Source organism: Oncorhynchus mykiss, chromosome 15 (genome assembly GCF_057628025.1).
Source record: "Oncorhynchus mykiss isolate SJ-2025 chromosome 15, ASM5762802v1, whole genome shotgun sequence".
Taxonomy (NCBI): Eukaryota; Metazoa; Chordata; class Actinopteri; order Salmoniformes; family Salmonidae; genus Oncorhynchus; species Oncorhynchus mykiss.
In genome coordinates, this window is record NC_143036.1 from 28838410 (window position 1) to 28860527 (window position 22118).

At 41.2% G+C, this 22118-nt stretch overlaps 3 protein-coding genes across 5 annotated transcripts; all 3 read left to right on the forward strand.

Moving 5' to 3' along the window:
* Window positions 1-2123: 2123 nt before the first annotated feature.
* On the forward strand, window positions 2124-5800 carry LOC110489931 (E3 ubiquitin-protein ligase TRIM16). The gene is made up of 6 exons (XM_036944221.2): window positions 2124-2808; window positions 3164-3259; window positions 4126-4359; window positions 4558-4717; window positions 4865-4924; window positions 5118-5800. The coding sequence occupies exons 1-6, from the start codon at window positions 2215-2217 to the stop codon at window positions 5645-5647; spliced, it is 1674 nt and encodes a 557-aa protein (XP_036800116.2). The 5' UTR covers window positions 2124-2214; the 3' UTR covers window positions 5648-5800.
* A 1284-nt stretch (window positions 5801-7084) lies between these two features.
* Window positions 7085-11998, forward strand: LOC149977431 (E3 ubiquitin-protein ligase TRIM16-like). The gene is made up of 6 exons (XM_021562947.3): window positions 7085-7910; window positions 8277-8372; window positions 10130-10363; window positions 10554-10710; window positions 10804-10863; window positions 11065-11998. The coding sequence occupies exons 1-6, from the start codon at window positions 7317-7319 to the stop codon at window positions 11592-11594; spliced, it is 1671 nt and encodes a 556-aa protein (XP_021418622.3). The 5' UTR covers window positions 7085-7316; the 3' UTR covers window positions 11595-11998.
* A 39-nt stretch (window positions 11999-12037) lies between these two features.
* On the forward strand, window positions 12038-19336 carry LOC110489932 (E3 ubiquitin/ISG15 ligase TRIM25). Of its 3 annotated transcripts, none has more exons than XM_036944223.2 (7): window positions 12038-13783; window positions 14159-14254; window positions 15185-15418; window positions 15637-15796; window positions 15944-16003; window positions 16197-16267; window positions 17019-17631. In XM_036944223.2, the coding sequence occupies exons 1-7, from the start codon at window positions 13190-13192 to the stop codon at window positions 17364-17366; spliced, it is 1563 nt and encodes a 520-aa protein (XP_036800118.2). In that variant the 5' UTR covers window positions 12038-13189; the 3' UTR covers window positions 17367-17631. The 3 variants fall into 3 exon arrangements, with proteins under 3 accessions (XP_036800118.2, XP_090055941.1, XP_090055942.1); XM_090199815.1 differs by having other exon boundaries at window positions 15953-16003; XM_090199816.1 differs by lacking the exons at window positions 15637-15796; window positions 15944-16003; window positions 16197-16267; window positions 17019-17631 and adding an exon at window positions 19273-19336.
* Window positions 19337-22118: the final 2782 nt, after the last annotated feature.

Here is a 22118-nt window from a genome sequence, read left to right on the forward strand (position 1 = left end):
ATTGTTTACAGACAGATTATTTCACTTATATTTCACTGTATCACAATTCCAGTGGGACAGAAGTTTACATACACTAAGTTGAATGTGCCTTTAAACAGCTTGGAAAATTCCAGAAAATTAAGTAATGGCTTTAGAAGCTTCCGATAGGCTAATTGACATAATTTGAGTCAATTGGAGGTGTACCTGTGGATATATTTCAAGGCCTACCTTCAAACTCAGGGCCTCTTTGCTTGACATCATGGGAATCAAAAGAAATCAGCCAAGACTTCAGAAAATAAATTGTAGACCTCCACAAGTCTGGTTCATCCTTGGGAGCAATTTCCAAATGCCTGAAGGTACCACATTTTTCTGTACAAACAATAGTACGCAAGTATAAACACCCATGGGACCACGTAGTCATCATACCGCTCAGGAAGTAGACGCGTTCTGTCTCCTAGAGATTAACGTACTTTGGTGCAAAAAGTGCAAATCAATCCCAGAACAACAGCAAAGGACCTTGTGAAGATGCTGGAGGAAACAGGTACAAAAGTATATATATCCACAGTAAAAAACGAGTGCTATATCGACATAACCTGAAAGGCCAGTCAGCAAGGAAGAAGCCACTGCTCCAAAACCGCCATTAAAAAGAGCCAGATTACGGTTTTCAACAGCACATAGGTACAAAGATAGTACTTTTTTGGAGAAATGTCCTCTGGTCTGATGAAACAAAAATATAACTGTTTGGCCATAATGACCATCGTTATGTTTGGAGGAAAAAGGGGGAGGCTTGCAAGCCGAAGAACACCATCCCAACCGTGAAGCACAGGGGTGGCAGCATCATGTTGTGGCGGTGCTTTGCTGCAGGAGGGACTGGTGCACTTCACAAAATGGATGGCATAATGAGATAGGAAAATGATGTGGATATATTGAAGCAACATCTCAAGACATCAGGAAGTTAAAGCTTGGTGGCAAATGGGTCTTTCAAATGGACAATGACCCCAAGCATACTTCCAAAGTTGTGGTAAAATGGCTTAAGGACGACAAAGTCAAGGTATTGGAGTGGCCATCACAAAGCCCTGACCTCAATCCAATAGAAGATTTGTGGGCAGAACTGAAAAAGCGTGTGCGAGCAAGGAGGCCTACAAACCTGACTCAGTTGCACCAGCTCTGTCAGCAGGAATGGGCCAAAATTCACCTAACTTATTGTGGAAAGCTTGTGGAAGGCTACCTGACACGTTTGACCCAAGTTAAACTATTTAAAGGCAATGCTACTAAATACTAATTGAGTATTTATTCTCTCTACTATTATTCTACTATTTCACATTCTTAAAATAAAGTGGTGATCCTCAAAAAGAAAGGAGGACCAAGGCATTCTTCATATAATTAATTCAAATGCCTTTATTAGTATGGCATGTTCAATAGAAACAACGTTTTTTTTAATTTTAATTAATTATATGAAGAGTGCCTTGGTCCTCCTTCAATTTTGATGACCAATTTACCCCTTTTACCAAAGAGCACCTTCTATTTACCAAAATGTACTATTGTGTACCTTAGTAGCGCTTCCCTTCCTCCTCGTTCTAAAAGTGGTGATCCTAACTGACCTAAAACAGGGAATTTTTACTAGGATTAAATGTCAGGAATTGTGAAAACAACTGAGTTTAAATGTATTTGGCTAAGGTGTATGTAAACTTCCGACTTCAACTGTAGATTCTGGTCCATGTTGAGTACAATGCTTCCCACAGTTGTCAAGTTGGCTGGATGTCCTTTTGGGTGGTGGACCATTCTTGATACACACGGGAAACAGATGAGTGTGAAAAAACCCAGCAGCATTGCAGTTCTTGACACACTCAAACCAGTGCGCCTGGCACCTACTACCATACCCGGATCAAAGGCACTTAACTTTTGTCTTGCCCAATCACACTTTGAATGGCACACATACACAATCCAAGCCTTAATTGTCTCAAGGCTTTAAAATCCTTCTTTAACCTGTCTAACCCCCCCCCCCCATTTACACTTATTAAAGTGGATTTAACAAGTGAATAAGGGATCAAAAAGGGATCGTAGCTCTCACTTGGATTCACCTGGTCAGTCAATGTTATGGAAAGAGAATTAACCCTAACTCCACCTCCTGGCAGAACCAGGAAGTCCCTCCCCTTCCCACAAACTCTCTTCTGAGGAAACGAAACTTATTAGTCGCGGTGTTTGTCCGTGTGAAAGTGAGCAACAACCGTCCAGATGGCTCAACAGGGAATTCTGCTGGACCAGGACCAGTTCTGTTGTTCTGTCTGTCTGGATCTACTGAAGGAGCCAGTCACTATTCCTTGTGGACACAGTTACTGTAGGAGCTGTATTGAGGGCTGCTGGTATCAGGATGATCTGAAGGGGATCTACAGCTGTCCTCAGTGCAGACAGACCTTCACTCCAAGGCCTGCTCTGATAAAAAATATCATATTGACTGAAGTGGTGGAGAAACTGAAGAAGACAGGACTTCAGGCTGATCCCCTTGATCCGTGCTATGCTGGACCTGGAGATGTGGCGTGTGATTTCTGCACTGGGACCAGAAAGCAGAAAGCCCTCATGTCCTGTCTGGTGTGTCTGGTGTCTTCCTGCAAGACTCACCTCCAGCCTCACTATAGTGTCCCAGGACTAAAGAAGCACAAGCTGGTCAAAGCCTCCACACAGCTACAGGAGAACATCTGCTCCCGTCATGACGAACTGCTGAAGATTTACTGTCGTACCGATCAGAATTGTATCTGTTATCTGTGTATGGTGGATGATCATAAAGGCCATGATACAGTGTCAGCTGCAGCGGAGAGGACCGAGAAACAGGTTAGACCAGAATAACTTGTTGGTGATTCTGATAAACAAATAATGAAATATACAGCAGGAGAGCTGTTTGAATATGAGAAACATTTCTAATTAGTTACATGATTCTCTAAATGTATCACCATTTTTGCTGTAGTCACACATCCTCATTTTCTTTTGAGTCCAAAACTCAGTTTAAACTATGATATGAGTACTGTCAAATGCATAATAATTAAACTATCATAGATCCATAACTTTGCAAAGGGTCTTCTAATAAAATGTAATTGCTACCCACTATGGGCCCTGTATCGTAATTCTATACTATTGCACTACTGGACAAATAAACCTAGATAGCTCAATGAACAGTGTTTCTCCATAGAGTCAGCTGGGGATGAGTCAGCAGAAGCTCCAGGAGAGAATCCAGGAGAGAGAGAAGGAGCTGAAGGAGCTCCAACAGGCTGTGGAGTCTCTCAAGGTAAATATTATTGAACCGGGCCCAGTTTTTCAAAATGTTAATCTGGATCGGGATATATTTTTTGGTTAAATCCACTTCAGTCAGTGTAGAAAAAGGGAAGGAAATAGGTTAAAGATGGATTTTTAAGCGTGGAGAAAATTGAGACATGGATTGTGTATATGTGCCATTCAGAGTGACTGGGCAAGACAAAGTATTTAAGTGCCTTTGAACGCGGTACGGTAGTAGGTGCCAGGCGCACCGGTTTGTGTCACGAATTGCAACCCTGCTGGGTTTTTCATGCTCAACAGTTTCCTGTGTGTATCATGAATGGTCCACCACCGCAAAGGACATCCAGCCATATTGACACAACTGTGGGAAGCATTGGAGACAACATGGGCCAACATCCCTGTGCAATGCTTTCAACACCTTGCAGTGTACATGCCCTGACGAATTGAAGCTGTTCTGAGGGCAAAAGGGGGTTGCAACATAATATTAGGAAGTTGTTCTTAATGTTTTGTACAGTCAGTGAATAGTATTTGTTTTATGTGGGCCTCTATGAAGGGTTCTATCTAGAACCCTTATCTTCTACGTTTGACATTTTTCTGGAGGGTTGTGGGTAATTGTGAATCCCTGTTCTTTGCATTAGTTCACTTATGGTTGGTTGTACCTATGACTTTGATTGTTATTTTATTCTACTTGTATTGTTTCTGGGTTTATGTTTCTGAGTTTCGTTGGGGTGGCTAGACTGATACCATCAGTGAGAAAGCTTTTTCAGATGAAAAGGCCTCTAGGTAGAACCTTAATCCTCAGCGAAAAGAAAAACGTTTTAGAGAGAAATATATTCTACTTAACATGAAGCCTTCTCTTCTCTCCTTGTGTACTAACAGCACTCTGCACAGGCAGCAGTGGAGGACAGTGATCGGATCTTTACTGAGCTGATCCACTCCATTGAGAGAAGGTGCTCTGAGGTGAAGGAGTTGATCAGAGACCAGGAGAAGGCTCAAGTGAGTCAAGCAGATGGACTCCTGGAGCAACTGGAGCAGGAGATAGCTGAGCTGAGGAGGAGAAACGCTGAGCTCGAGCAGCTCTCTCACACAGAGGATCACATCCCTTTCCTCCAGGTAACTAAACTGCCTGGTTACAGGTGATACAGAAATGTACATGTGAAACTGTACATTTAGTCAATTATACTCTATTCTCCATATCAGTATTCACGTTACCTGACATTAATATAAAATATTTGACCACAAAAACATTGTCAATTATCTACTCTCGCTCTGTCTCTCTCTCCCACACTCTTCATCTCTGTCTCTCTCCAGAGTTATCAGTCTCTCTCCAGTCCCAGTGTCTCTTCAGACTTACCCAGCATCGTTATTCATCCCCTTCAGTACTTTGGAGATGTGAATACGGCTGTTTCTGATGTCAGAGAGAAACTGGAAGACTTCCTTAAAGGAGAATGGACCAAGATCTCCACCACAGGTGAGTTGAAAATAATACTAACACAATACATAGTGAAAGAACATCTAATTAAGACCAATCAGAGGTCCTATAGTCATCACTTTATACATGTGCAATATGGTATGCTGATAATATTCTCTCTCTCTCTGTGAATGTCTGTTTCTGTAGTAAATTCTGTGGATATCTTACTGCCTCCAGAGCCCAAGACTAGAGAATGTTTCTTACAATGTGAGTTTCTTCACCAAGTAACTGTCTCTTTTTTCTGACACTATTCACAAACCTTGTGATATATTAATAGTAGATACTGCTCACATTGATCTCTGCTCTGCTGTAATCAAAGACAGGGTAGATACAGTACAGTATGTGCCTTAACTTACTGTTCTAACTCCCCTCATTGGTCTCTGCTCTGCTCTTCTCCCAGATTCCTGTCAGCTCACACTGGACCCAAACACAGCACCTAAATTCCTCTCTCTGTCTGAGGGAAACAGAAAGGTGACAGTTGTTAATGTGGTTAATGATCCAAATCCTGACCATCCAGACAGATTCACTGATTGGTGGCAGGTCCTTTGTAGAGAGGGTCTGTCTGGACGCTGTTACTGGGAGGTGGAGTTTCATCTTGGGACTGTTTTTATAGCAGTCTCATATAAAGACATAAGTAGAGTAGGGAAGGTTAATGGCTCTAGATTTGGATACAATGACAAGTCTTGGGGTTTAGAGTTCTCTGGTAATGGTTATAGTTTCAGACACAATAATGTTGAGACTAAAGTATCAGGCCCTCAGTCCTCCAGAGTAGGAGTGTACCTGGATCACAAGGCAGGTATTCTGTCCTTCTACAGCGTCTCTGACACAATGACCCTCCTCCACACAGTCGAAACCACGTTCACTAAACCCCTCTATCCTGGGATATGGGTTGGGTACGTAAACAATTCTGCTGAGCTGTGTAAACTGTAGAGTTCCCCATATTAGAGGGATGGTTAGTCTGGTATGTACAACAGTTGTTCTGAGTGATATCATCTTAATTGTAGTGCATGTTTCAATCTTATACATTCACATTGATGTATTATCACTTTGATGTACATTCTGAATAACAACCGCTGTATTGTATCTTGTTCAATGAGTTGTGTTATTATTTACCTATTGATCCTTGAATTTGAATCTGTCGAATGTCCTCAAATATATCTAAGGCCTATATATTGTATATCAATCTGGTGCTAAACAATTACTACTCAATCAATTACCCAGCAGATGGTGATATGGCAAAATCAAATCAAATGATTCCACGTTTTTTGATTGACAGTACCTCTGCCTCTCAGTAAACCACCAAAATAAACTAGATTTCTGTATTTTTGTCCTTAAGTTTTATGTTCTAAACTACATGAGTGACAATGCAATTAAATAACCTTATATTTAGCAGCAGTGTGTATGCGTGTGTGTGTTCCTGCGAGTGGGTTGCATGTGTAGTGAGGTGTGTGTGTGTGTGTGTGTGTGTGTGTGTCAGGGGGGCCGTGTCTACCCTGACACTAGGTGAATGTTTACTCCATTTTATTTTATTCATGATCATTAAGTAAAATATAAGCGAGCTAGAAGACTTCACTTTGGATTCATTCTTTGAAATCCTTTATTTTAAAGTTAACCGAGAAAGACAGTCTACTGCACTTTATACAAACAACTATACAACATGGTCCGAGTCTTTTATAAGACTTGGCATTTGTCCTGTTCTGTTTCCATAGCTGTACCATTTAAGAGAGAATGTGATTGGTCAGGCTATGGCCAAAGCACAACGATTCATCATATCAAAGGATATTTGCATGTGGACATTGAACTAAACTCTTAAATAGCTCAAAATAGCATCTAATCTGTCCCTTCTTACAATCGCAGTATTTTTGAAAAGGTATAGAAACATGCTACATTCATAGACAGCTCTATTTGCCTCTCATTTTGAATAACGACTCCAGAAAACGGACATTGAAATAGTGACGGTTTTCATTATTTCTCATCCTGCATTAGTACCCTTTAGTTTATCTAGTGAACTCTAATGTAGCCATCAGAAAAATAACACATTTGGTCTAGGAACACAATGTACCTTTTAATGGTTCATTGTACATTGACTACCCATTATATTCATACCCATAATAGTATACAATGAATTCTGGACACAGAGTTATATCAATCCTTCACTTTACATTATGTTTCAATATCCAGTATACATTTATATCTGGATAATATGTAGTAAACAGGACTTCAGGCTTCGACCAGAAAGCCCTCATGTTTAGTCCAGGATCACAATGCATGTTACTGGAGCAACCCCTGAGAATAATTGTTACCTCTCTAAACATATGGCTCTGGAGGAAAGTGTGTTGAAATAGCAGTGGGCTGGATTCCAACCCAGGCTGCAGAAGTATATGTCACAAAGCAGCGTAGACCTGTAAACCAGCCGAGACAACAGGATATTCATTATTGCATCGGACGACATTCCTCTATCTCCCTCCCGCTAACTAACCCCACCTTCTGGCAGAACCAGGAAGTCCCTCCCCCTCCCACGAACTTTCTTCTGGGGAAACAAAACTTATCTGAATCTCGGTGCCGTTTGTCCGTGTGAAAGTGAGCAACAACCGTCCAAATGGCTCAGCAGGCAGTTCTGCTGGACCAGGACCAGTTCTCTTGTTCTGTCTGTCTGGATCTACTGAAGGAGCCAGTCACTATTCCCTGTGGACACAGTTACTGTAGGAGCTGTATTGAGGGCTGCTGGGATCAGGATGATCTGAAGGGGATCTACAGCTGTCCTCAGTGCAGACAGACCTTCACTCCAAGGCCTGCTCTGAGAAAAAATAACATGTTGGCTGAAGTGGTGGAGAAACTGAAGAAGACAGGACTTCAGGCTGCTCCCCCTGATCTGTGCTATGCTGGACCTGGAGATGTGGCGTGTGATTTCTGCACTGGGACCAGAAAGCAGAAAGCCCTCATGTCCTGTCTGGTGTGTCTGGTGTCTTCCTGCGAGACTCACCTCCAGCCTCACTATAGTGTCCCTGGACTAAAGAAGCACAAGCTGGTCAAAGCCTCCACACAGCTACAGGAGAACATCTGCTCTCATCATGACGAACTGCTGAAGATTTACTGTCGTACCGATCAGAATTGTATCTGTTATCTGTGTATGGTGGATGATCATAAAGGCCATGATACAGTGTCAGCTGCAGCAGAGAGGACCGAGAAACAGGTTAGACCAGAATAACTTGTTGGTGACTCTGATAAACAAATAATTAAATATACAGCAGGAAAGCTGTTTGAATATGAGATAAACACATATAATTAGTTACATGAAAAACATTGTCTAAATGTATCACCATTAGCTGTTGTCACACACCATCATTTTCTTTTGAGTCCAAAGTTCTGTTTAAACTATATGATATGAGTACTGTAAAGAAACATAATAATTCAACTAACAACATAGATAAATAATTTTGCAGTGGGACTTCTATTACAATTTAAATTCTACTCTCTATGGCCCTATATCATAATACTATACTATTGCACTACTGGACAAATAAATATTGATAGCTCAATGAACAGTGTTTCTCCATAGAGTCAGCTGGTGATGAGTCAACAGAATCTCCAGCAGAGAATCCAGGAGAGAGAGAAGGAGCTGAAGGAGCTCCAACAGGCTGTGGAGTCTCTCAAGGTAAGTATTATTGACCAGGGGCCAGTTTTTCCAAAAATTCAATCTGGATCATTATTCTTTTTGTTGCAATTCATGATCAGATCTCTCTACCTGTTTCTTGGGCCAGTTTCCTGGACTGGTTATGGTACTACTTCTACGCTGTCATAGGGACACAGAGATGAGTAAACTAAATGCATAAAGGTACCTAGATTAAAGAGGGACATATAACAATTGACGAAGAAACTAGACTGCGGTCAATTTAACATAATGAACCTTTGTTTTTCGTTTTTTTAAACCTCCTCCCCTTAGTTACATTGACATGTATTCGTTGTCGTGCCTTTTACCTTTCTAAATCCACCCTGAATCCACCGTTTCCAGTGGGATTAAGATCATCCTGATTATCAGCATTAAAACCATCCTAATCACTATTTTTGAGATTAGAAAAATGCTAAAACTACTTTTAATCCTGATTAAAGGTCAGATTGGATTACCAAATTAGAATCCCTATCCAGAAGATCAGAATATAAATTGTAAATGTTGAAAAACACAATTCTAACATTTAATCCTATCCGATTTCCGAAATCCGATCAGATAACTTTTTAAAAACTTGGCCCAGAGGACTGGAGATGCACCATTTGCAGACTTCATAGTGAAATTCTTACCTACAAACACTTTCCCAAAAATGCAGAGTTAAAAAGTAAGAAAACTGTACTATTAAAAAAAAAAAGTATATAGTAACACAATTAAATAACAATAATGAGGCTATTACAAGGAATACTGGTACCCAGTCAATGTGCAGGGGTATGAGGTACTTGAGGTAACTGAGGTAATATACACTTAGTGTACAAAACATTAAGGATGCCTGCTCTTTCCATTATATAGACTGACCAGGTGAATCCAGGTGAAAGCTATGATCCCTCATTGATGTCACTTGTGAAATCCACTTCAGTCAGTGTAGATGAAGGGGAGGAGACAGGTTAAAGAAGGATTTTTAAACCTTGAGACAATTGAGACATGGAGTGTGTGTGTGTGTGTGTGTGTGTGTGTGTGTGTGTGTGTGTGTGTGTGTGTGTGTGTGTGTGTGTGTGTGTGTGTGTGTGTGTCATTCATAAGGTGAATGGGAAAGACAACAGATTGAAGTGCCTTTGATCGGGGTATGGTTGTATGTAGGTGCACTGGTTTTTGTCACGAACTGCAACGCTGCTGGGTGTTTCATGCTCAACAGTTTCCTGTGTGTATCAAGAAAGGTCTACCACCCAAAAGATATGCAGCCAACTGTGGGAAGCATTGGAGACAACAAGGGTCACATCCCTGTGGAAGTCTTTCGACAGCTTGTAGTGTCCATGTTTCAAGGCTGTTCAGAGGGCAAGGGGGAGGGGGGGGGGGGGGGGTGTCAAGTGCAACACAATATTAAGGTGTTCTTAATGTTTTGTACAATCAGTGAATAGTATTTATGTGGGCCTCTATGAAGGTTTCTACCTAGAACCCTTTAACTTCTAGGTTGTACATTTTGCTGGAGGGTTGGGTTGTGGGTAATTGGGAATCTCTGTTCTTTGCATTAGTTCACTTACAGTTGGTTGTACCTATGATTTTGATTGTTGTTTATTCTACTTGTTCCTGGGTTTCATTGGGGTGGCTAGACTGATACCATCAGTGAGAAAGCTTATTCAGATGAAAAGGCTTCTAGGTAGAACCTTATTCCTCTGTAATAAAATGGCCTGGGGAAAAAGTATTTGACTTAATATGGAGCCTTCTCTTCTCTCTTTGTGTCTGAACAGCACTCTGCACAGGCAGCAGTGGAGGACAGTGATAGGATCTTTACTGAGCTGATCCACTCCATTGAGAGAAGGTGCTCTGAGGTGAAGGAGCTGATCAGAGACCAGGAGAAGGCTCAAGTGAGTCAAGCTGATGGACTCCTGGAGCATCTGGAGCAGGAGATAACTGAGCTGAGGAGGAGAAACGCTGAGCTGGAGCAGCTCTCACACACAGAGGATCACATCCATTTCCTCCAGGTACCTAAACTTCCTTGAAACAGGTGATACAGAAATAAACTTGTTGTGAAACTATACATTTTGTCTATTATATTTAATTCTGTATATTTGCAGTCATGATTGCTGACATCTGTTATTAATAAAAATATTAGAGAACAAAAAAAACATGTTTTCAATTATTCTCTCTCTCTCGCTCTCTCTTTCTCTCCAGAGTTATCTGTCTCTCTCCAGTCCCAGTGTCTCTTCAGACTCACCCAGCATTGATAAACGTCCTCAGTTCCTTGGAGATATGAAAATGGCTGTTTCTGATGTCAGAGAGAAACTAGAAGACTTCCTTAAAGGAGAATGGATCAAGATCTCCACCATAGGTGGGTTTAAAGTAATACTAACACAATACATAAGAACACCTACTTCAGACCATGTACAACACGATATGTTGATAATATTTTGTATCTTTGTAGTGAATTCAGTGAATGAAGTACTGTCTCCAGAGCCCAAGAACAGAGAACACTTCTTACAATGTAAGTTTCTTCATCAAGTCTCTTTTTTTCTGACACTCCTCACAAACATTGTGATATTTCAATCGTAGATACAGCTCTCGTTGATCTCTGCTCTGCTGTTCTGCTCTGCTGTAATCAAAGACAGGGTAGATACAGTACAGTATGTGCCTTAACTTACTGTTCTAACTCCCCTCATTGGTCTCTGCTCTGCTCTTCTCCCAGATTCCTGTCAGCTCACACTGGACCCAAACACAGCACAGAAATCCCTCTCTCTGTCTGAGGGAAACAGAAAGGTGACAGTTGTTAATGCTGTTAACGATCCGAATCCTGACCATCCAGACAGATTCACTGATTGGTGGCAGGTCCTTTGTAGAGAGGGTCTGTCTGGACGCTGTTACTGGGAGGTGGAGGGTCATCATGGGACTGTTTTTACAGCAGTCTCATATAAAGACATAAGTAGAATACGGATGGTTAATGATTCCAGATTCGGATACAATGACAAGTCTTGGGGTTTAGAGTGCTCTAGTAATGGTTATCGTTTCAGACACAATAATATTGAGACTAAAGTATCAGGCCCTCAGTCCTCCAGAGTAGGAGTGTACCTGGATCACAAGGCAGGTACTCTGTCCTTCTACAGCGTCTCTGACACAATGACCCTCCTCCACACAGTCGAAACCACGTTCACTAAACCCCTCTATCCTGGGATATGGGTTGGGTACAAAAATGAGTCTGCTGTGCTGTGTAAACTGTAGAGTTCCCCATATTAGAATGATGGTTAATGCTCTTATAGTTTGGTATGTACAATTTATTTTGATTGATTTAATCTTTAATTTAGTCTAGGTTTAAATCACATCCATATTGATGTATTCTCACTTTGATGAAGTCTAAACTAAAAAACGACTGCTGTATTGTCTTTTTGTTTTAAAGAAAGATTCTTTGTTCATTTCAATCAATTGTATTATAAGTTTAGTTTAGTTTTCTCAAATCTATCCAGGCCTATGTACTGTATATACTCTGATGTTGCAGATTTACTACTCAATCAACCGTCCAGCAGATGGAGATATACTGTAACAAACAATACAATATTAAACATGTCTTGATTTACCTCTTGCCACTCAGCAAACCACCAACAATAAACAATTTTTCTATATTTTCATTTTTGAGTGTTTATGCTAATAAACGACATGACTAACTAAAGAAAATTATTTTTAGCAGCAGAGTGTGTGTGTGAGCGTGTGTGTGTTTGGGTTTTACTATCCTTGTGGGGACCAGAAGTCCGGTCCCCAAAAGGATAAAGGCTTTTTTAGGCTTAGGGCTTAGGTTTAGGGTTAGGGTTACAATTAGGGTCAGGGGTTAGGGTTTTTGGTGTGTGTGTGTGGAGGGGTTAACTGAGGAGGAGGACAAACTACTGCCATTTATACAAACAACATAAACTTAGCAAGACGTTACATTTGTCCTGTTCTGGTTCCTTAGATGTACTATTTGAAACAGAATGTGATTGGTCAGGCAGTGGCCACTGCACAAAAGTTCTCTCTCAATAAACTTCTCCCTGTTACTACGACACATTCATCAGATCAAGGGCTATTTGCATGTGGACATAGAATTACCCTTTTAAAGCGCTTTTTACATTCTGTAGTATCTTTTTGAAGGGAACATGCTACATTCATAGACAGCTCTATTTGCCTCTCATTTTGAATAACGACTCCAGAAAACGGACATTGAAATAGTGATGGTTTTCATTATTTCTCATCCTGCATTAGTACCCTTTAGTTTATCTAGTGAACTCTAATGTAGACATCAGAAAAATAATACATTTGGTCTAGGAACACAATGTACCTTTTAATGGTTCATTGTACATTGGCTACCCATAATAGTCATACCCACAATAGTATACAATGCATTATTCACTTTACATTACGCATCAATATCCAGTATACATTTATGTCTGGCTAATATGTAGTAAGCTTGTTAAAGTATGTGAATAGGCTGCTGTAGGGGTTTAGTCCTGGATCACAATGCATGTTACTGGAACTTCCCCTGTTGGAAAGGAATTGTTACCTCTAAATATATGGCTCTGGAGGAAAGTGTTGAAATAGTAGTGGGCTGGATTCCAACCCATGCTGCAGAAGTATATGTTGCAAAGCAGCTTAGACCCCTAAACAACCCTAAGACACAGGATATTCATTATTGCATTGGACTACATTCCTCTCGATCTCCCTCCCTCTAACTAACCCCACCTCCTGGCAGAATCAGGAAGTCCCTCCCCTTCCCACAAACTCTATTCTGAGAAAACGAAACTTATCTGAGTCGCGGTGTTTTATCTGTGTGAAAGTGAACAACAGTCCAAATGGCTCAGCAGGCAGTTCTGCTGGACCAGGACCAGTTCTGTTGTTCTGTCTGTCTGGATCTACTGAAGGAGCCGGTAGCTATTCCCTGTGGACACAGTTACTGTAGGAGCTGTATTGAGGGCTGCTGGGATCAGGATGATCTGAAGGGGGTCTACAGCTGTCCTCAGTGCAGACAGACCTTCACTCCAAGGCCTGCTCTGATGAAAAACACCATATTGACTGAAGTGGTGGAGAAACTGAAGAAGACAGGACTTCAGGCTGCTCCCCCTGATCGGTGCTATGCTGGACCTGGAGATGTGGCGTGTGATTTCTGCACTGGGACCAGAAAGCAGAAAGCCCTCATGTCCTGTCTAGTGTGTCTGGTGTCTTCCTGCAAGACTCACCTCCAGCCTCACTATAGTGTCCCTGCACTAAAGAAGCACAAGCTGGTCAAAGCCTCCACACAGCTACAGGAGAACATCTGCTCCCGTCATGACGAACTGCTGAAGATTTACTGTCGTACCGATCAGAATTGTATCTGTTATCTGTGTATGGTGGATGATCATAAAGGCCATGATACAGTGTCAGCTGCAGCGGAGAGGACCGAGAAACAGGTTAGACCAGAATAACTTGTTGGTGACTCTGATGAACAAATAATGAAATATACAGTAGGAAATCTGTTTGAATATAAAGATATATATAGATATATATATATAAACATGTATAATTAGTTTCATGAAAAATCATCTCTAAATGTATCGTAATTTTCTGTTGTTATACACCATCATTTTCTTAAGAGTCCAAAATTCAGATTAAGCTATATGATATGAGTACTGTAAACAAACATAATATTTCCACTAAAATCATAGATGTATAATTTTGCAAAGGGGCTTCTATTACAATATAATTCTTACTAAATCATAATACTATATTATTGCACTACTGGACAAATAAACCTTGATAGCTCAATGAACAGTGTTTCTCCATAGAGTCAGCTGGTGATGAGTCAGCAGAAGCTACAGCAGAGAATCCAGGAGAGAGAGAAGGAGCTGAAGGAGCTCCAACAGGCTGTGGAGTCTCTCAAGGTAAGTATTATTGACCAGGGACCAGTTTAAAAAATAAAAATCTGGATTATAATCTGGATTCTGTAGTGCTATTATTTATTTTTTGATTCCATGATCAGATCTCTGTCTACCTGTTTTATGGGCCAGTTTCCTGGACTGGTTATGGTACTACTTCTACACTGTCATAGGGAAACAGAGATGAGTAACATTTTCGGGATCAAAACTATCCTAATCACTAACTTTGAAATTAGAAAAATGCAAAAACTGCTTTTAATTCTGGTAAAGGTCAGATTGGATTACCACATTCAGATATATAAGAGGGTGCCAACCGATTATGTTTTTTTTGTTTGTTTATTTGCGTTGTTTGTAACCTATTTTGGTACTTATTTTATACATAATGTTGACGCTACCGTCTCTTATGACCTGAAAGAACTTCTGGACATCAGGACTGCGATTATTGCGACTTTGTTTCCTTCAACGAGTCTGACGAGGCCAACGCGAACGATATACTGCTTTCGATATACTGCTTTCTCGGGAACATGCCTTGATCTCCTAGGATTTGCGTGAAGATGAGGTGGAAAAAAGGGCCGGAGAACGGGCTGCATGCTCGGCCTCCGACCGCAAGGCACTACAGAGGGTGCGTACGGCCCAGCACATCACTGGGGCCAAGCTTCCTGCCATCCAGGACCTCTATACCAGGCGGTGTCTGAGGAAGGCATAAAAAATGGTCAAAGTCTGAAGCCACCCGTCATAGACTGGTCTCTCTGCTACTACACGGCAAGTTGTACCGGAGCACCAAGTCTAGGTCCAAAAGGCTTCTTAACAGCTTCTACCCCCAAGCCATAAGACTCCTGAATAGCTATTCAAATGCCTACCCAGACTATTTGCATTGTATGCAAAGAACAGGGATTCCCCACTTTTACCTTCTCTTCTCTCTTTGTGTCTGAACAGCACTCTGCACAGGCAGCAGTGGAGGACAGTGATAGGATCTTTACTGAGCTGATCCACTCCATTGAGAGAAGGCGCTCTGAGTTGAAGGAGTTGATCAGAGACCAGGAGAAGGCTCAAGTGAGTCAAGCTGATGGACTCCTGGAGCAACTGGAGCAGGAGATAGCTGAGCTGAGGAGGAGAAACGCTGAGCTGGAGCAGCTCTCACACACAGAGGATCACATCCATTTCCTCCAGGTAACTAAACTGCCTTGATACAGGTGATACATAAATTAACTTATTGTGAAACTGTAGATTTTGTCAATTTTTCTATATTCTTTATATCAGTATTCATGTTTTCTGACATCTATAAAATAACATATGATCACAAAATACAGTCATCTGCTCTCTTTCTCACTCTTCTTTCGCTCTCTCTCACTCTCTCTCACTCTCACTCTCTCTCTGTCTCTCTACAGAGTTATCAGTCTCTCTCCAGTCCCAGTGTCTCTTCAGACTTACCCAGCATCGTTATTCATCCTCTTCAGTACTTTGGAGATGTGAAAACGGCTGTTTCTGATGTCAGAGAGAAACTGGAAGACTTCCTTAAAGGAGAATGGACCAAGATCTCCACCACAGGTGAGTTGAAAATAATACTAACACAATACATAGTGTAAGAACATCTAATTAAGACCAATCAGAGGTCCTATAGTCATCACTTTATACATGTGCAATATGTTATGCTGATAATATTCTCTCTCTCCGTAAATGTCTGTGTGTTTGTAGTGAATTCAGTGGATGTTTTACTGCCTCCAGAGCCCAAGACTAGAGAACGTTTCTTACAATGTGAGTTTCTTCACCAAGTAACTGTCTCTTTTTTCTGACACTACTCACAAACCTTGTGATATATTAATAGTAGATACTGCTCACATTGATCTCTGCTCTGCTGTAATCAAAGACAGGGTAGATACAGTACAGTATGTGCCTTAACTTACTGTTCTAACTCCCCTCATTGGTCTCTGCTCTGTTCTTCTCCCAGATTCCTGTCAGCTCACACTGGACCCAAATACAGCACAGAAATCCCTCTCTATGTCTGAGGGAAACAGAAAGGTGACAGTTGTTAATGCTGTTAACGATCCAAATCCTGACCATCCAGACAGATTCACTGGTTGGTGGCAGGTCCTTTGTAGAGAGGGTCTGTCTGGACGCTGTAACTGGGAGGTGGAGTACAAGTAGAATATGGATGGTTAATGATTCCAGATTCGGATACAATGACAAGTCTTGGAGTTTAGAGTGCTCAAGTAATGATAATAGTTTCAGACACAATAATGTTGAGACTAAAGTATCAGGCCCTCAGTCCTCCAGTGTAGGAGTGAACCTGGTTCACAAGGTAGGTATTCTGACCTTCTTCAGCATCTCTGACACAATGACCCTCCTTCACAGAGTCCAAACCACGTTCACTAAACATCTCTATCATGGGATATGGGTTGGGAACCAAAATAATTCTGCTGTGCTGTGTAAACCACAAGATTTATTTTGCCTCTAGATTAAACTACAGAGTTCCCCATATTAGAATGATGGTAAATTCTCTTTTAGTCTGGTATGTACAATTGTTTTTGAAGTGATTGAATCTTTATGTTAGTATAGGTTTTAATCACATTCATATTGATCTATTCTCTCTTTGATGAAGTCTAAACGAAACTACTGCTGTGTTGATATCTTTTCTCAATAATGTGGAAGGACCACCAGAGGGCAGGCTGCTCCCATGGACAGTTGCCCAGCCCGACATGTGAGTCAAGGTGATCAGAGGCAATTAAGCGCAGCTGACGGTATTAATGAGCTATTCTATTTCCCCTACAAGAGAGAGGAGGGAACCAGCAGAGAGGAGAGAAGAGGGAACCATCAGAGAGGAGAGGTGAGGTGGGAACCAGCAGAGAGGAGAGGAGAGGAGGGAACCAGCGGAGAGAAGAGAAGAGGTGAGGTGGGAACCAGCAGAGAGGAGGGAACCAGCAGAGCGGAGAGGAGAGGAGGGAACCAGCAGAGAGGAGGGAACCAGCAGAGAGGAGGGAACCAGCAGAGAGGAGAGGAGAGAACCAGAAGAGGGAAGACGATGGACCTTTGGGAAGGGCTAAGAAGGGTACAAACTACCTATTGTGACCAGCAATCACAGATCCGGACCACCAACCGAAGGGACCTTTTCACGGACTAATCGTATAGGTGGTAATTTCTGTTCTAATTTAAAGATACTCTTTATGTTCCTTGTCATTGTAAAGAAGAAGATTTGTGTTTTCCTTGGGAGATCATCCTTGATTGTGTTGGATTGTTTTAAGAGGAAAAAATGATCTCCGTAGAGAAATTTGTTCAATTTTAAGGAAACCTGCTCCTGATTAGTTTATTCCACCTTTCCGCTTTAGAGCAACCTCAAAGGACCTGGTTCGCTCACAATAATAAAAAAGATTGTTTGTTCATTTCAATAAGTTGTATTATTATTTATCCTTGAAATGGAATGTTTCATTTTCAGAAATCTATGTCGGCCTATGTTGGCTTCCAGCTTGAAATATACTTATTCATGTTACCATACTAGAACATATCAATTACTGTACATGTATAAGGAATGTATCGGTTGGGGTCAATGGAGGGTGGATAAAAACTAGGTGTATGGAAAGTTACTGAGTGAGGAAGGGGGAGTGCACAAAGTTTACACTCTGTAAAAAAAAATATGGTATTGTTAAATGTATGGCTCCTAAGGAGGGAGGCAAAGGGCAACAGTTTGGTTTCAGTCACTGGTAAGGTAGGACAGCCATGGAGGAGTGAGGAATTCGGCTTGAGGTCAGGTCTGATGACGTGAGAAGGAACAGTCCTATTACACACACACACACTCTTCCAAGCCCACAAAGGTTCTAGCATCAGGCAGGGCCATGACTGCACTAGTGAGAGGATCCAATTAAGTTCCTGACAAGCAACAGAGATGTGTTGTCTGTTAGGATGTTGGGTCCGCCTAGAAGGAGGATATAAATATACAGTACCAGTCAAACGTTTGGACACCTAATTTCTTTATTTTTTACTATTTTCTACATTGTAGAATAGTTGTGACTTAAACTATGAAATAACACACATGGAATCATGTAGTAACCAAAAAAAGTGTTAAACAAATCAAAATGTATTTTATATTTGAGGTTCTTCAAAGTTGCCACCCTTTGCCTTGACAGCATTGCATATGCTTAGTTCAACTGTCACACTCCACGAGACCCCAAAATATAAGCTAAACATTGTAAATGTAAACAAACACTGTATAGCCTCATAACATGGTTAAAACAATTTTGATATCATGGTTGGTCAATCCTTAGCTCCCATAGCTCAGAAACAAAGAGAGAAGAGAAGGCTCCATGTTAAGTAGAATAGATGGCGTCATGAGGAAGGAAAATTGTTGATATATTGAAGCAACATCAAGACATCAGTCAGGAAGTTAAATCTTGGTCGCAAATGGACAATGACCCCAAGCATACTTCCAAAGTTGTGGCAAAATGGCTTAAGGACAACAAAGTCAAGGTATTGGAGTGGCCATCACAAAGCCCTGACCTCAATCCTATAGAAAATGTGTGGGCAGAACTGAAAAAGCGTGTGCGAGCAAGGAGGCCTATAAATCTGACTCAGTCAGGAGGAATGGGCCAAAATTCACCAAAACATTTGACCCAAGTTAAACAATTTAAAGGCAATGCTACCAAATACTAATTGAGTGTTTGTAAACTTCGGAACCACTGGGAATGTGATGAAATAAATAAAAGCTGAAAGAAATCATTCTCTCTACTATTATTCTGACATTTCACATTCTTAAAATAAAGTGGTGATCCTAACTGACCTAAGACAGGGAATTTTTACGAGGATTAAATGTCAGGAATTGTAAAAAAAAAAATGTAAATGAGTTTAAATGTATTTGGTTAAGGTGTTTGTAAACTCCCGACTTCAACTGTATGCATTTAGTCAATTATACTTTATTCTCCATATCAGTATTCATGTTTTCTGACATTAATACAAAAAAAAATATCACAAAAACATTGTGTAAATTATCTGCTCTCTCTCTCTCATTCTCTCACTCTCTCACACTCTCTCTCAAGAGTTAACAGTCCCTCTCCAGTCCCAGTGTCTCTTCAGACTTACCCAGCATCGTTATCTGCCCTCTTTGGTACTTTGGAGGTGTGAATAATGCTTTTTCTGATGTCAGAGAGAAACTAGAAAACGTTCTTAAAATATTCTTCATCAAGTAACTAACAGTCTCTTTTTTTCTGACACTCCTCACGAACCTTGTGATATATTAATAGTAGATACTGCTCTCATTGATCTCTGCTATTTTTGAAAAACACTATACACAGTTCTCTACATTAGACACATAATTCAAAACTAACAGGTCTTTCGTTTCGTTTTGGGAAACTGCTATTCCAAATGCCACACTCATTTACCGATTGCCTACACTCAGTGCTCATGTGTGAAAACACTTATAGCTATTTTCTTCACTTAGAAATCAGAGCTTGAGCACTATAAATAGGCTTCAGGTTGGCTTTCTTGGTTAGGACAACAATGGAGGCCAATTTTGGAGAGAGAGTTAGAGGAAGAGGAGTGAGAGTATGAGGGGGACGAGGACAAGGAGGAGGAAGAGGTAGGACAAGCCTATTTGTTTATCTTCTACTGTATTTATTTTGTCTGTTACTGTTCATCCCGAAATCCGGAGGAAAATACAATGTTTTGAGAAAGATATACATCACATTTTCTCCCCGCATGCATTTTTGTTTATAGTGTAAACATATACTGAATATGCATACATGTACGTGAGTGCCATGACAAACTTCCGTGGACTCCAAAGCACACTGAACATGCAAAAGACACAAGATAGTAGTGTTTTACATTTGTCACATCCGTGTGTAGTTGGTGTGTATAAGAGCTAATCACTTGATGGTTTGTGTGTAGAGTTTTGATGTAAAAACACAATTTTGAGAAGAGTTCAAATAGTTTTGAATTAAGTGTTTGGTTTTGCAAGAGATGTGTAATGTTTTGTGTGTTTTGGGGTCAAAAACTGTTAAAATAAAATAAAAATATTGGACAAAACACACATCCTGACAAGAGAGACACCACAGCACTACATAAAGAGAGCCCTAAGATGACAACATAGAATGGCAGCAACACATGACAGCACAGCATGGCAGCAACATAACTTGGCAGCAGCACAACATGGTAGCAGCACAAATCATGGTACAAAGATTATTGGGCACAGACAACAGCACAAAGGGCAAAAAGATAGAGAAAACAATATATCACGTGAAGCAGCCACAATTGTCAGTAAGAGTGTCCATGATTGAGTCTTTGAATGAAGAGATGGGGATAAAACTGTCCGGTTTGAGTGTTTGTTGCAGCTCGTTCCAGTCGCTAGCTGCAGCGAACTGAAAAGAGGAGCGACCCAGGGATATGTGTTGTGTGCTTTGGGGACCTTTAACAGAATGTGACTGGCAGAACTTGTATTGCATGTGGAGGATGAGGGCTGCAGTAGGTATCTCAGATAGGGGGGAGTGAGGCCTAAGAGGGTTTTATAAATAAGCATCAACCTGTGGGTCTTGTGACGGGTACACAGAGATGACCAGTTTACAGAGGAGTATAGAGTGCAGTGATGTGTCCTATAAGGAGCATTGGTGGCAAATCTGATAGTCGAATGGTAAAGAACGTCTAGTCGCTGGACTGCACTCTTACCTGTCGATCTATAAATTACATCTCTGTAAACCTTAGCCTACTCCCAAGTACTTGTGTGATGTGACTACCTCTAGCTCTAAAACCTCAGAGGTAGCAATCCCACCGGTGAGGAGAGGGGCATTCTTTTTACCAAACCACATTACCTTTGTTTTGGAGGTGTTCAGAACAAGATTAAGGGTAGAGAAAGCTTGTTGGACACTAAGAAAGCTTTGTTGTGGAGCATTTAACACAAAATCCGGTTAGGGGCCAGCTGAGTATAAGACTGTGTCATCTGAATATAAATGGATGAGAGAGCTTCCTACTGCCTCAGCTATGTTGTTGATGTAAATTGAGAAGAGCGTGGGGCCTAGGATCGAGCCTTGATGTACTCCCTTGGTGACAGGCAGTGGCTGAGACAGCAGATTTTCTGACTTTATACACTGCACTCTTTGAGAGAGGTAGCTGGCAAACCAGGCTAAAGACCCCTCAGAGACACCAATACTCCTTATCCGGCCCACAAGAATGGAATGGTCTACTGTATCAAAAGCTTTGGCCAAGTCAATAAAACTAGCAGCACAACATTGCTTAGAATCAAGGGCAATGGTGACTTCATTTAGGACCTTTAAAGTTACAGTCAAACATCCATAACCTGAGCGGAAACCAGATTGCATACCAGAGAGAATACTATAGACCTCAAGAAAGCCAGTCAGTTGATTTTTTCCAACAGTTTTTTTCACAGTTTTTTCCAAACAGGGCAAAATAGAAATTGATCTATACACCAGAAATTAGGATGAGCTTGATCTCCCCCGTCAAATAAAGGATACATCGTGGCTGCCGTTCAAGCAATGGGAACCTCCCAAGAGAGGAGATACAGGTTAAAAAGGTCAGAGATATGCTTGCTGATGATAGGGGCAGCAACCTTAAAGAAGAAAGGGTCTAAACCACCTGACCCAGATGTTTTTTGGGGGTCAAGTTTAAGGAGGTCCTCAGACTCATTGACCGCCTACAGGGAAACTTTGTAGCAGGGCAGGGGAAAAATAGGGAGATTAGGAAATGTTGGACAAGCAAGGAGGCATGGCTGAGTCAAATAGGAATCCTGAAGTGGTGATTTAAGAGCTCAGCCATGTGCCCCTTGTCATTAACAACCACATAATCAACATTAAGGGACATGGGCAGCTGTGAGGAGAAGGGTTTATTCTTCAGGTATTTAACCATTTTCCAAAACTTCCTGGGGTTAGACCCACAG